The sequence below is a fragment of the Neodiprion lecontei genome, chromosome 4, assembly GCF_021901455.1.
Source record: "Neodiprion lecontei isolate iyNeoLeco1 chromosome 4, iyNeoLeco1.1, whole genome shotgun sequence".
NCBI lineage: Eukaryota > Metazoa > Arthropoda > Insecta > Hymenoptera > Diprionidae > Neodiprion > Neodiprion lecontei.
Genome location: NC_060263.1, coordinates 18,563,862 through 18,578,424, shown reverse-complemented (window position 1 = coordinate 18,578,424; position 14,563 = coordinate 18,563,862). Strand labels below are relative to the sequence as shown.

Below are 14,563 nucleotides of genomic sequence, written 5' to 3'. Positions count from 1 at the left end.
TCATGCAATGGGCCGTGTAAACTATAAACTATAATTTCTATCGAATAGCTGCTTTTATGTCAACAGGGCTTTGAGTCTCAGTTCAGTTCGTCCTCCTCCTCGTCCACCTCCGACCACCTCCAACAATCTCCAACCACCTCGAACAACCACCGATAACCACCTCGGGTTGTACCTGGAATAGCAATAAATATTTTCAGTTTCAGAACACATCAAAAATATTACGTGAGGATTAATATTTGAAAAGTGCTGGAATAAATTTTTTCTGGCACTATTCGGACGCAATTTCGCGAGACAAATCGATTAAGCGCAGTCCTGATACGCTGCGAGCAGCGGATAAAAAGTTACAGCCAAAAAACCAGAACCTCAGATTTCGACATTTTTCAGCGGGTGCTTTTTCCTTCGTAATTTCTCTCCTGTTGATCCGACGCTCTTTTTGCTGCGTTTTCTGATTTCCTGGGGGTCCAATTGGTCGGGAAAGGGTCCTACAAATCAATTCTAAGACGGAAGATTTTTCGGTCAAAAAAAAAGGAAGGTTAACCCCTTTGTATTTTTGGCGAAAATTTTCGCGATTTTGAAAAGTGCTGGAATAAATCTTTTCTGGCACTAGTCCGACGTCATTTTGCGAGAGAAATCGATTGGGCGCAGTTCCAATAGGCTGCGAGTTCAAAAATTTTCAGCTCCAAAACTGAAGAAAATGTAAGGCTAACCCCTTTGTATTTTTGGCCAATGTTACGTTGGGGTGAGAGTGTATTGAGCGGTGGTAGTTAATGATTATTTGAATAATCAAGCTCCCACGTAACGACAATGAATAAATATTAAAACTAAGAAAAGACCTACCTTTCGATAAGCCGGTCATTTGTAGGATCGTGTTGCTATAGTCCTGTACAGGTCTGCGAGGTTTGTTCAAATTGTTGAGGCAATTTTATAATAATGAAAATGGGGAAAAGGTCGTTCAAAATAAATGGTTGAAGATGAAGTATATTCTGTTTCGATTTGATGATTTAATGTCTGGTAACAATCAATGGTGATAATGACATAAGAGCCCAAAGTAACAATTTATAAAGTGTTCGAGTTTGTACAAATCGTGTGTTATTCTATTCTAAAGGATATTATTATTTGGTACCAGCAACATCTACTCTGAACGATGGTTATAACTAGCTGCTCGTGATTATTCGATATTGTATCTCTGTTTTTAGATTATCTTAAATCAATTATATATCCTATTGTCAAGTCTTGTTGGTTAATTCTTGGAAACAATAAGTATGATTTAATTCGGGGTAGTGAAGCTAGCCACCAATTCTAGACTTGCTTTTAAATGAATATTACTGAAGTAAATTTTAATTATAAAGGTGAAACAGGAATTCGTTTAATTTCGAAGATTAACACTCGGATTGACTTAGCTTCAGGTGAATCGGTCGACGAGATTGAGAGCCGTCGGATCGTGTCGGTCTGCGTCAGTAGAATTCTGGACCAGGGGCCTCACCTCAAGTTCGGAAGAGTTGATGAATCGAACGATGTTGAACGTCGGTCACTTAGTCTTTGTAGATATAGAATGTTATCTTACTATCGAAAGCTATAGTTGAAAGTGTCAATTTGCTGATTTTGATATATGTTAAAGATGATTCCAAAGATTATTTATTAAAAATGATAGTGTAGTTATTATTATTAGCACTTAAAATTACCTGATTCGGTTGAATCAGGGCCGAACTCAATTTAATTATGGAAAATGGAATGGCATAAAAATGTCTATTCTCGAAATGATGAGATTTAGTAAAGCACAGAAAAGATGGAAACGTAGAAGATAGTGAGTCTTTTGCAGCTAACAGAATAACTGACTGCTCGAATTTGACGAATTAGCGCGAGACTTTAGGCCGGTCACAACTAAGATTTTCCAAACGCTACTATTGCTCAAGAAGAGCTAATACGGGTTGACGTCCACGCACCTCGCGACTTGACAGACGAAAGACGCGGCTTCTTGGGCCCGAGAGTCCAAGGAGCTGCAGTTGTAATAAGTTACAACGGTAATTAGCCAATGAGGTGCGAGGGCGACCTCCTGGTGCCCAAATCCACGTGGTCAGCGTTACTTCACGCTCTTCGACGGTGTTCCGACGATTCTCAATCTCGTCGGTGACACATTAAAAATATGAACAAGAGATATTTACATACAATGTTCACACATTCATTCATACATTCTAATAAGTAATCTATTTTAATTTGGTGTTTCCAAAGGTAGTGGTTTATCCTAGTTATTGGTTATAGTTTTAACTTAAAAAGAGGGATATTTCCAGGCTGAGCGCTACTGATGCTAATTCAGCATTCCCTTATCTCCGTTCTTGGTACCAGTTAAATAGAAAAAAGTTTAACCTTATACTAGGGATCATTGTTGGTCTCTACGTGACTTTTGCCAGGAGGGGTGGAACTCGCCGTTATTAGAATATGAGATTTTGATGAAATAATATCTGTGCATTAAAGAAATTAAAAAAATGAAATATTATAATATTTCATATATATAAATGTTACGTAAATTATAAACATATTTGCAGCCGGGCGTTTCTATGCTAGCGTTACAATATACGCATGCATACTCGTCCGGGCAGCAATATGTCAAAATCACTCACCGATGGTATTAGGAGGTTTGATTGATATTAAAAAGCAAACGTCGTGTTTCCTCAGGTTTTCCCACTCTGCCTTGATTTCCTTTCTCACGCTCAGATTGACAGTGACGTCGGCTCTTACGCGCGACGGCCTATTCTCCCCGATATTCGGCTTAGCAACCTCAACAATTGCAAACTGAGTTATCGGCTGTGCCATTTTGGCTCATCCACCGTAATACACGCCGCCATCCTCCGCACGCCTGTAAAATAAGTTGTACACACGTGAAATAAGTGGACTGCAACAATACAAGAATTAATCGCATGTAGAACAATCGTTCCAACATTAAGGAAAAGCAACGGATCGAATTCAAGAAACTTGGTCTCGGCTGAAATTAATTATTAGTGATGACATCGGCTCGCTAAGTTTTGTTGACGCCATCGTATGACAAAAAAATTGCGCACCTATCACAATTGAATCATGTATGCAATGTAATTAGTAATGCACTCACCATGGACTGAGTTCACCTTGTTCTCCTCGTCTTCCTGGTCCTCCTCCTCGTCCACCTCCAACAACCGTCAACCACTTCCAACAACCACTGATAACCACCTTGAGTTATACCTTGAATAGAAATAAATATTTACAGTATAAGAACACAGCAAAAATATTCTGTAAGGATTTTTATAATTAATTAATTAATTAATAATAGAATAAATTTTTCTAGCGCATTTGTAGCTACTGAATTTGTGCTTGCCCGAAAAATGAATTGAAATAATTTATTGTGTACATGACAAGTTCAAAAAATTTTAGATGAAATATATTTACGATTTCCATTGAATATTACACGAATGTTATCTATACTCACTGTGCAGAAATCCTCGTTCTCCTCGTCCACCTTGTTCTCCTCGTCTTTCTTGTCCTCCGAGAGTCAGGATTCACCAGGTAGCGGACCTGGAGCGTAGGAATCACGCAGCGCTTGCCCTGGAAGTTGAGTTTCACCAGGTAGCGTACCCGGAATGCAGGAACCTCGGAGCGCTTGTCCTGGATGTCAAGTTTCACTAGGTAGTCGACCTTGAGCGCAGAAACTACGGTGCGCTTGTCCTGGAAGTCGAGTTTCACCAGGTTGCGGACCTGGAGCGCAGAAACTACGGAGCGCTTGTTATGAAGTCGAGTTCCACCAGGTAGCGGACCTGGAGCGCAGGAACCACGCAGCGCTTTTCCTGGAAGTCGAGTTTCACCAGGCAGCGTACCCGGAGTGCAGGAACCACGGACCGCTTGTCCTGGAACTCGAGTTACACCAGAAAGTGGACTCAGAGCGCAGGATTCAGGAGGTAGAGAATCCGGTACTCGAAATCTGCGGAGCGCGATTTTCATACGTCCTCTCTACTGCGCGGTTGTTTCCGGACTGAGGAATTCGGTTAGCTGATTTTCGTCTATATAGATCGATGACGTCAAGAGAAAAAAAATTTTGGGCGACGTCACATTCTGCACATCCGAACATCCAAACTCTAGCATCGAACTTCAATACTATGTATAATATGACATGATGTATAATGATTTTAGTTTTCACATTTCATACAAGAAATACACACTTTATCTCTCCTGCCGATTCCCGACTGAAGCGGCTAGGCTCTTCGATGGTCAGCCTTTGACTGAAGATATATTCTTCAGTTAACGAGTCAGCTAATAACCCTGCCGTTCTGCGACAGTTGGATGGTCAAAATTTTTGCTCGTACCTTTCAAATGTGTGATAAAATACACTCGAAGTTTTAAGAAGCTTCGTTCTTTTACTCCCTATCAAAAAAAATAAAAAATAAAAAATACCGACAATCACGTTTTCAGGTCTTTAAATCAGGACACTGCGTTAAATACTGTCTCATATACGGAGCATCCATTTCATCTCGATCAAAATTAGCGCATCCGTGATGTGTTACAGTTACTCTGAATTTTTTTCCATACATAAGAGTGTTCACTCTTCGAAAACAATTCTGCTTCTCTACCCAAAGTAGGTACTTCACTTGCGACTAGCTAAAACAGCGTTTCGATTCTATGCCTACGAAAATTCAAGTTCGAGTGGGCAAATGAAAAATTGTTCGAATAATTATGAATATCAATGTTATGGAATACATCGAGCGCGTGTCGAACAGAATCTCATTTTGAAATGAATAATTCTTCTATTTCCATATGATAGACGTATTATTGTAGATGATCCAGTTTGTCTTTTGGAAAATTGTATGCATCACGTATTAATCGTAAATGGATCATATATATTAATATCGTACATGGACCGCATATACATATATACTTTCTGGCCTCTGCATCATTATTACATCTGATCTCTTAATATTTATGATCTATGTATACATTCTTCTCTCGGGTGCCTATACTTTAATTAAATCACTGTTTTGCTACGAATTTTGGAAGAAATTTATTCCCATTATTAATTTCTTTTATCGCCGACAAGTCGGTAAGTACACACAGGCTAACAAAAGTACTGGCTTGGGGTTACCATTGCGAAGCTGTGTTACTCGGAGGGTGAATCATGTCGAAATCGGTAGTTCTCCGATGTTCTGCAATAAGTTCTCAACTCTTCCAAGATTTTCCAAGCATCTGAGGGGGCTTAAGCGCACGAAGATTTTCGGTTGTCACACCAAAGCCATTAGAGCAACTGTCTTTATATTCTTCAGTCAACGCTCGACTTTAGGGACAAGCGATCCGTGGTTCCTGCGCTCCTGGTCCGCTACCTGGTAAAATTCGACTTCGAAAGAGGTGGAGAAGAAGGACGAGGTGGACTAGGAGGACGGAGGTAATCGAAGGTGATTAAAGGTAGTCGGAGGTGGTATGAGGTGGTAACGGGTGGTAGGAGGTGGTCGAAGGTGGTAGGAGATGATCGGAGGTAGTTGGGGGTGGTTGGCCGTTGAAGGCGGTTGGCGGTGGACGCGGTTACGCGTCTTCTCACGGGGATAATCGAGCCGATCGACATTTCTTAGTCGCAACCTCATTGCCTACGAAGGTTTCTCTCTGTACATACAATGCACGTGCGCGAGTTTTATCGGCTGCTGTGACAGGCTGGCCACTCCGAGTTTCAGCTGTCAAACTCTGTTTCTGGCGGCGATGTAGTTCATACGAATTTTTGAAATTAGAATCTCAAATAGTCGAAATAGTGACTCGGAAAGTTGATGCTAATGCTCTTTGAAAATTGGCTTTATTCGACTGAAATGAGAAATCTGTTCAAATGTTGGGTGCTTGGAAGAAACGCAGCAGGTAGGTGGGAACACTTTATTTGATCACTTTTATTATTTTGTACAATAGAAATAACAATGAATTTTTTTCTGTCAACAGGTGATACGGCCAAAATAATTACATCTCTAATATTTACTGTTATCTGCCTATTCAATTTATCACACGTACAAAGATCATCGCCACTTTCAAGCAACTAAGCAACTTTCTCACTCTCTTGTGATTTCAGGCGGTTATATTGAATTTTATCACTTTTGAAAATGGGACATTAAACCGAGTGTTCAAGAAATTTAAATATATCACTATCTGTAATAGAACTGTGAATCTTTTTTTTCTCGAAAATAGTTCAACAAAATTTACAAATAGTCGATAATCAATGCATTTTTTCCGATCAATAAATTATTGCTACTACTATTAAAAATTTTCCAACGATTATCAGAGTTCATTTCGTGAATTTTCAATGATGTTCGATTAAATAAATGTAGGGAACCTAATACTCAAATTGAAAATTCAAGTAATATTAGATTTATTAAAATGATTTCTGTATTTCATGTTAGTGCGGTTCGAAACAAAGAAAATATAATCGGAAGCGTAGAACTCAGGAACATGGATCACATCCTGTGACACAAGTTGAAAATCAACTTTCTCAAAATGCGCCTTAACGTCACAATTAGCTTCAAGGACAATCATGTTTTAGAGTAATGTCAGAACATTATTACGAGGATATTGACTTATAGGATTCAAGATTGTGTCCCTTGTTCCATCAAAATAAATGAATATCTAATTTTTAACGAAGTTCGTGAAGATTTTTTTCCAAATAATGTAATCCAATACAATATCTTGTTCATAGTCCTCCAAACATCACCTTGTAACAAGGATATTTGGAAAGAGTCTCTTTGTTGCAGGAATCATTATAAAATTCTTGGTTTTCAATTCGTGCTACTGAATAACTTCTGCATTTCAGGTTCCATTTCCAATCTCAAAATGAGATTTCTTTTGCTCCAGACAATGCTAATATGAAATGCAGAAATAATTGCGGTAAATGGAGATTCACAAGCTTTCAGTCTTAGCGTAGGACCCTATAAAGAATGTAAAATGAATTTGATTTTAAGTTATCGTGCAACTAGCTAGCCAGATGACACCGTCAATTAAAATTAAATTTAAACACATTTTTAACTGAAGTTATTTAACAATTCTAGATTTAGATGGATTCAGTTTGCCTAGCAAAATTCAACCCCACAATCTAATTGAGGACTTGAAAAACTATTTATCTGAATTTAATGCCAAAGAGAATAAAAGTAAGCTTCAAAGTAAGATACCAAATTAAATGGCATAAAGTTTGAAAAACAATGCTGGTCAATTAATGCTTGAATTACAATGGTGCACAGATTCCTCGGTAGAACGAATTGGCGGCAACGGTTAAGTAACAAACTTATCGCTATTGGCTCGATCAAAGTAAAATGATGGGATATTCAGCCATTATGATCTGTAGTATATCCCGCTCTGCAATTTGCGTCAACTGATGTTAAGAAGGTGGCGATGGCCCGATGAAATTCACTCTGGCACCTGATGTTTGACGGAACAACCAGGTTCCATGGTTATAATGATTGCACCGCTCGAGAAACCAGGATCCTTGCCACCTAAACGTTTTGACCATCAGGTAAGGCATAATTTTCCTCGTGTTAATCAAAGTTCAAACTTCGAGCCTGCTGAAAAAAAAACGAATTTTATCATTGAATCCATGTTAAAATATTGTAATTGTCAAAGATCACGTAATTATAAATTTATTTACATGCTTCCATGCCTGAAAAATTTAGTCCAGCTTTGACAATGAATTATTTCGTACATGAAAATATTAGAAGCTATTATTATCAGACAGGATCTTTTGGTATTTTTTGATACAACTAATTTCCAATAAAATGCATAAAACATAAATCGTTAATGAGACGCATTTTTAATTTTATGTAAATAAAGAATCTGTTCACAATAAACGTTGTTTTTACTTCCCTACCTCTGTTTGTCCAGACTCCCACTCGTTAATGACATTTCACATTGAATTTGAGATTTATGGAGTTTACTCCTTGAAAAACGATTTGAGTTATAGGGCCCGGTACGGAAATTATATGAGGAGTAAAATCAAGTGTAACACGAAAACTTGAGGCGTTATAGAAAGAGACAAACATATACCATACCGTATCGGGTTTCTTGGTGATCCCCTAATGGTCGGGAAACCCGAAATCTTTGGGGAACCTGGAATCTTTGGATAACGAGAAATCTTTGAGAAACCCAAAACGTAGTTATAACCTAACTTACCTAATATTTTTAATATTGGACAAGTACTAAGTACTAGATACTAAATACTAATAGTTAATAGCATGTCTAAACGACGTCAATATTTTCAGTAAAAAGTGTATCATCTTTCATCGTATTGATATTACTATCATTATTATTATGAATTATACGTACATACAGTGTGCAATATGTACAGCTCAAATATTGATGATTTTAGAAGAGCAGGAGCCTCGGATATCCTCAAGGATTTTAAACAGCTTCAACAGCTGTAATAAAAATTAAATGAAAAACAAAAAAGAATTTATGAAACGTACGATCGTTTTAATGTTTTCAGTATTTACAATGTAAAAAAACATACAAAATATTAAAGAAAAAAATGTTTTACGATAATTGGCAAACTTTGAAGTTAATAGACCTAAAGTAAATTATCTAATGAAGAGAGTAAACGATAGCAGGGGCTAATCGCTACCATTACTCGGATCTGTTTCAGAGTAGCGCAGTTGAGATGTTATTAACATTGATTAATCACCCACAGCCAGTCCGTTTAACGAGTTCAACTTCGCCATTTTCCTTCTTGACTTTTTTCATTCTTTTCCTCCTTCATTACCGTCGTTAAAGTTCAGCTCGCGTCGCACAGCCTAAGCTTATTATTCTCTTCCTCTCGCCTCAGCTTCAAATCCTCTACTTGAGCTGTATTATACACATATTTAATTTGAACTAAAATCATCAATTCATTCGCTGTTTTTCCTTTCCTGTTGCACAAGATCTAATGATACAGATTCTTTTATTGAAGTAATTTGCATCCGCACTGAGAAAATCTTCATTTATTGTAGTAACTAGAAAAATTCAGTGAAACAGGTATCGTTAAAAAAACTGTTTGAATATTTTTGGAATTACGAAAAACGAGGTATGCGTAACCATTTTGCGCTATTGTCGATCCTTTTTTGGTAATCGCAGCGCAACATCAGTTTGTTCGGTTTACTCTACTTTTTTAATTAAACAAGGCTTTAGCGTCAATTTATTGTTGCACAAGCGTTATATTTTCCCAACAGTTACAAGAAAATATAGTGACAGTGATCAAAATGAGAAAGAATAGTAACGGATATTAGACTTTCTTGTAACAGTTACAAAACTAATTTTCATTTTGTACCTGGAACTGTATTTTTCGATTGCGGTAAAAAATGAAAATAGTTAAGGACGGAGCGGTAACCGGAACTAAAAATTTCTCTCAGTGCGTCTTATGGTGTTTTAAATTCCTCTTTATTCCTCGTGTTTCTTCATTCACAATACTTAACTTTATTTCGTTAGTTTCAATTAATTGGAAACAAAGTTCAAAAAAACTCTACATTATAATAATTGATACCGAATTTATCAGGTAATAGAACATTATGCGCATCGAATATCGACATAGATATATATTGCATAACAGCAAAGTTTTTTTTTTTTTTCAGCAGAACAAATCTTCAGAAATGTCACGTATTTCATGTCGAAGGTTGTTTATTGCCATATGTTTTATTACCCTGAATCACTTTGACGTAACAAAATCATAGTCTATCAAGTTGCACGAGGTTTTCTGAGTTCATTCAATCCTGCAGTCGACACAAAACTACTAGCTAATTGCTCTACCAGCACCGTTTTGCAGATATATTAATTTCCATCGCACTGCTTGTTCGAACCGGTTCCCGCTCAATTCCATTGCTATTTTTTCTCTCAAAGCATATATCATACCGACTGTTGCGAAACCTTAAACATTCACCCTCTAGCGAGTCGCGATTTTAATTAATGCCGTTTACGCACCGACCGTTCGCCCCTCATGTGCCGTACCGATACTAAACCTTGTGTCGCATTCTCGCCCTGTCACTGGGGTTGCACCTGTCGCACGTATTTGTCTCTATTTCTCTTTCCATTCACACCGCGGAACTTTTTCCACTCTCAAATTTCTCAGGACAAAAATATTGCTGTTCCGAACCGCGTGAGAGAATTTTCAAAAATAAGTGGCTAAAAATACAAAAACAAGTATCTGCGAGAATGTGAAATAAAACCTTAGAACGTTTTCTTGGATTTTCATATCATGGATTTAGACATCGCTAGTTTGAGTGAAGAATTTGCCTGTTTTTTATGCGCAATGATACTCCGCAGTGAAATCCTTCCGGGTTATTATTACGGATCAAGGAATGAGACTCTTGACCATTTCCCTGCGTCAGTTGACTAGCCCATGTCAAACGTTAAATATAATGACCGCGATACCCGGTAAGAGGCTTATACCGTCAGAAGCCGTAACAGGCAATGGCTGCGGCATATATATTACGCAAAGGGTTTTATTATACGGGTCTCTCTCCCCTGCTGGTCGTGAGATCGAACTCCGGGAGTTATGCCGATTAGTCAAGGGTTGCGACACTCACAGGGTTAAGGATCAAGCACAACCGGCGTTTCTGAACATTTGCATATTTTTTCTATTTGGTCAATTTAAAAAGTTTCTTTTAATCAAATCGTTCAAAAATTGTTTAAAAATATCGAAAACGCAACCAGGAGTAGGTGTACAGAGTGTTTTTGAGTATAACTGAATGAATATGAAACTACTCGTGTTACTAATTTGTATGGATTCAGCCAAGCGGTTGTTTCGTTGCTTATAATCAATGCTGAAGCGAGCAGTAATCGCGTTTCGGAGTCACGTTGAAGTGATTAAAAGACTTGACTTGACTTGAATGATTATGACTAGAGAGTCTGTTTTATCGATATTTGTTCACCTCAGTGGTAGGCACTGTGATATTTATTCGGAAACACCCTGTATAAGGGTGGTATTGGCGCGGAAACTATGCGGCCTACGGTTCAAGTTAGGTCGTACGTAAACTTTATTTTTTCTCTAGTACTTTTTTTAAAAATCGAGATACGTACACGTTGACGAAATTATGCGTTAGAACTAGTGTGACGGTAAAGTATGGTTAAAAAATAATTGTCATATCAATCTATCTTCAAAATTATGTCCGTCAACTTCAATACACTTCTCAATACGTTTTATAACAGATGCGTCACACGTTTTCGAAAATTTTCGATAGATGACACGGAATGTTCTGCCTGTGACTTCTTCTTTGACACCAGCTTGTACAGGTTTGCAACCGCTGCACCTTACTGACCGGTTCGGTTGTCCATCTTTGGGGACCTCTTTTGGTTAAGATACACGCCGAATGTCTCCCAACAAAAGTTTAATTGCCGGTTGGAGAGTGACGGTTTACAGCAACTCGTATTCGCTCCCACCAATGACGTCCTGTTGACAGTGGACATCTGCCCGCCATATAACCATGGTCCTTGTTGACAGGAACGCGGCAATGAGTCTCGATGATATTCTCCGAGGCTATATAAAAATTTCTGTAACGGTAGTAATTAAAAATCTGAGACGCAACGGGGATGGTCACATCAGACAGTCGGTAGACGAAGTCATCGGGAGAAGAAAACGGTGGTCATCGGTATCTGTTGGTCCCTTGATGGTCGGGATCGTTGTCGTCCTGGCACCTTGTTTGCTTTCGCCGAAGCGCGAAATTACAGAATTTACAAAGGAAGATTTGGTTACTGGTAGTTATTAACTATTTTATATCGAAATCGCTTGGAGTACCCCGCCAGACCTTATCAGCTGACGCTGTGAGATTGGTCGGTGAAACAGAACAAAGATTGATCGGTGAAAATTCGAGCGTGTCCCCCAGTAATGAAAATCTAAAATGAACGGTAATCAATTAATGATTTTCGATTCTTCCCTTCGGTTACAATACGCGTTTAATGGTATAGCAGGACTCCCCTTCAGTAGAAATAGACTGATGGTTGGAGTAGTTTGATCCTTGCATGTAACGACAGCTGTTGGTAAGGCTAGTTTGACCGCTGTAGGTTAGCACTGACTTTACGCAAGGTAGGAAATGTTGATACAACAGAGTACACTCGGTAGTCGAGGTAAGGATTTTGGCCCAGAATCTCCCTCGAATAGCAATTACTAGGCTTTTTAAACTCTTCTCAAAAAATTCTTTGCAAGAATCTCTGTATGCATAGATATAAATATTTGAACACAAATTTCTCTGGAAATTATCTCAGACTGTACATATGCAATTGATAAGTGTTTAAATATCGATTCGGCTATAATTATAACCTGTAGAAAAAATTTTGCAGATTTGTTCATCATGCGATTTGACTTATATATTATTTGTATTATAATACGATTCAAGATCGGATATATGCTCTACACTGTATTGCATTGGCGTTTATACTATTTCATTCATCTGTACTGTTTTAATCTATTCGTTCATCTGTAACTAGAAGAGATAATTCAATGATACATTTAGACTTCACACGAGTCATTATATAAGCTCTGAATTGCGATACAGAGATATAACTTAACTACGCATACGCTTTGACACATGTACGGGTGTCGGCGTGGCTGTAAATGATGTAATTAAAATTATGTTACACGCAAGCACAAACCTGAAATCGCACGAATCTAATTAGTGGGGAAATAGAATTACGTCTGTCAGAACTGGCGTGATGCAGTGCAGCCGCGTTATACCGCTTCGGTGGACCGCGTTTTCCAGTGTTGCTGTTTCGCAACGAGATAAGTTTTCATGCTGCGAATGGTGAAATTAAAACAACGACACGTAAGTCGCGGCTGATACATGATTATCCAATAGAGAAAAAGGGCGGGCGATTAATTACTGTAGCAGAGCTTGAGCGCGTGCTTGAGCTGCATAAAGTGAGAGATTTTATACAATGCGAAGCTCGATATCTGATCGCGATTCTTTTCACAACCGCAATCAAATATTGCAATAGGCACGGCTATAGGTTACGCGTAACCTTATAGTTTCATAGATTTATGTATATATTTGAGTCTTGCCTTCAAGCCTGTCGCCAATTTGTCGAAACTGAGGGACTTGATCTGTACGGGACAGCGTTTCATGTTTTGCAAACGGGTTGCCAAATCCAGTAGACTTGTCGATCTGGTCAAAGTGTCACACGCGTAATTTGGGTGCCGTTTAAATTTTCCAAGCATACGAGTACACCACGAGGCCACAGCTTATAGCTGGATGCGGCGAATGCGCAGATGCGCGAGCTTCGGTTTGTTGGAGCGGGGGTTGACGGGGGTGGGATCGGGATTGAAGGAAGTTGCCGTCGAGGTCGAGAGCAATCCACGCTCTTCGCCGAGCCGGGAAGGTCAGTGCAGGGCAGTGCAGGGCGAGCAGCGAGCGGCGAAGATCGGAGGAAGAAGAAGGAGGAGGAGGAGGAGGAGGAGGCGACGTCGCGGGATCCTTCGGGACTTTTTCCAGGACTCTTTCGGCATCCCGACCCGGGCGATTCGCCCGACACGCGGCGCCGAGCGCGACTCGCGTCGTCCCGCGATGCTCTGACCGAGATCCGAACTTTGACCGAGCGTCGCGTCGCCTCTCGAGAGCGGATCGTCGTCGTTCCGGCGCCCGCTGCGCCCCGAGGAACGCCAGAGCGCTTTCGGCCGCCCCCGCGCCTGTCTCGCGTCAGTTTACCCGCGGATCTTCGCCCGTCCCGAGTCGCGTCGCCTTCCGGTTTCCCGCCGACGTACGACCCGCGCCACCGGCCGAGCTTTTCCGGCACAAGGCCACCCGGAGCGTCGGAAAGCGCGCGGAGTTACGGAATATGTGAAAAAGCTCGTCGCGAAGCATCGAAAGCTCCCCGACGCCGCCGCGTCTCCCGCCTCCAAGTGATCGCGTGTTATGAGTCGAAGTGAAGTTCGATCAGTCGATTCGAATCGATCGGTGCTTTGAACGCCGCCATGAGTTCGACGCCGGTCCTCCTCGTCCTTCTCGCCTTTCTCCTCGGCGCCGAGCCGCGGGCTGCAAAACCCGCGTCGAGCGATCGGCAGCGGTTTACGATAGAGCAGCTCTTCTCGATCGAGTTCCCAACCCTCATCACCGGCGACCTGGACCTCGACGTCTGCAAGGCCGGTCAGTAATTCACACTCAATTACCTCTCAAGAAAACGTCAGTGTTCCTCGTCGATCATCATCCTTCTTCCTCACTCAATGATAAGCGGTGAAATCCCACCGCCAAGAGGCTCGGTAGGGTCTTGCTCTTGCATAGTCGTGCTGTGCGAGTCGTGCTTAGGCGCCGCCAATTGCGCGTATATAACGATCTTTAATCTAATAATCGAAACGTAATCGCCACAGGTCGGGCGCAGTTTTTTGTAGTTGGCATTTCGAGGGGACGGAATACGCCGACCCTAGGCCGCAGCCTGCATGCATAGATACATTATACATTATACAAGATACACGCACGCGACAATTCGCGAGTCCTAGACGTGATATAGATCCAACCCAACCACGGCTCGACAGCACGCGGCAAAACACCCGCGTGTATTTTTTGCCCGTTAATATTGCCGTCCAGGAATTCTCGAGCCATAATTTATAAGCGCTTGTAACTGGACACGGAAATAC

General features: G+C 40.3%; 2 protein-coding genes across 2 annotated transcripts in view; one reads left to right on the top strand and one right to left on the bottom strand.

Annotated features, from left to right (window-relative positions):
• Window positions 1-2,623: 2,623 nt before the first annotated feature.
• On the bottom strand, window positions 2,624-3,991 carry LOC124294240. Its single transcript, XM_046739068.1, has 4 exons — window positions 3,843-3,991; window positions 3,458-3,782; window positions 3,104-3,213; window positions 2,624-2,854 (listed from the first exon to the last, which is right to left on the bottom strand). Exons 1-3 carry the CDS (start codon window positions 3,964-3,966, stop codon window positions 3,171-3,173), a joined length of 492 nt encoding a protein of 163 aa, XP_046595024.1. The 5' UTR covers window positions 3,967-3,991; the 3' UTR covers window positions 2,624-2,854; window positions 3,104-3,170.
• Window positions 3,992-13,366: 9,375 nt separating this feature from the next.
• The window catches only part of LOC107225192 (bone morphogenetic protein 1), a 33,061-nt gene continuing 31,864 nt past the window's right edge, over window positions 13,367-14,563 (top strand). The window contains exon 1 of the mRNA XM_046739069.1: window positions 13,367-14,075. Within this exon, the coding sequence (XP_046595025.1) occupies window positions 13,904-14,075 (172 nt within the window). The 5' untranslated portion in view covers window positions 13,367-13,903. The remainder of the gene's footprint in view (window positions 14,076-14,563) is intronic.

Excerpts from the sequence above, each read along its gene's own strand:
- LOC124294240 (XM_046739068.1), bottom strand. The coding sequence starts at position 3,966 with ATGAAAATCGCGCTCCGCAGATTTCGAGTACCGGATTCTCTACCTCCT. Across the intron at positions 3,783-3,842 it reads CCGTGGTTCCTGCACTCCGG|GTCCGCTACCTGGTGGAACT; the intron begins GTACGCTGCCTG and ends CCTGCGCTCCAG. Across the intron at positions 3,214-3,457 it reads AGAACGAGGATTTCTGCACA|GTATAACTCAAGGTGGTTAT; the intron begins GTGAGTATAGAT and ends TTTCTATTCAAG.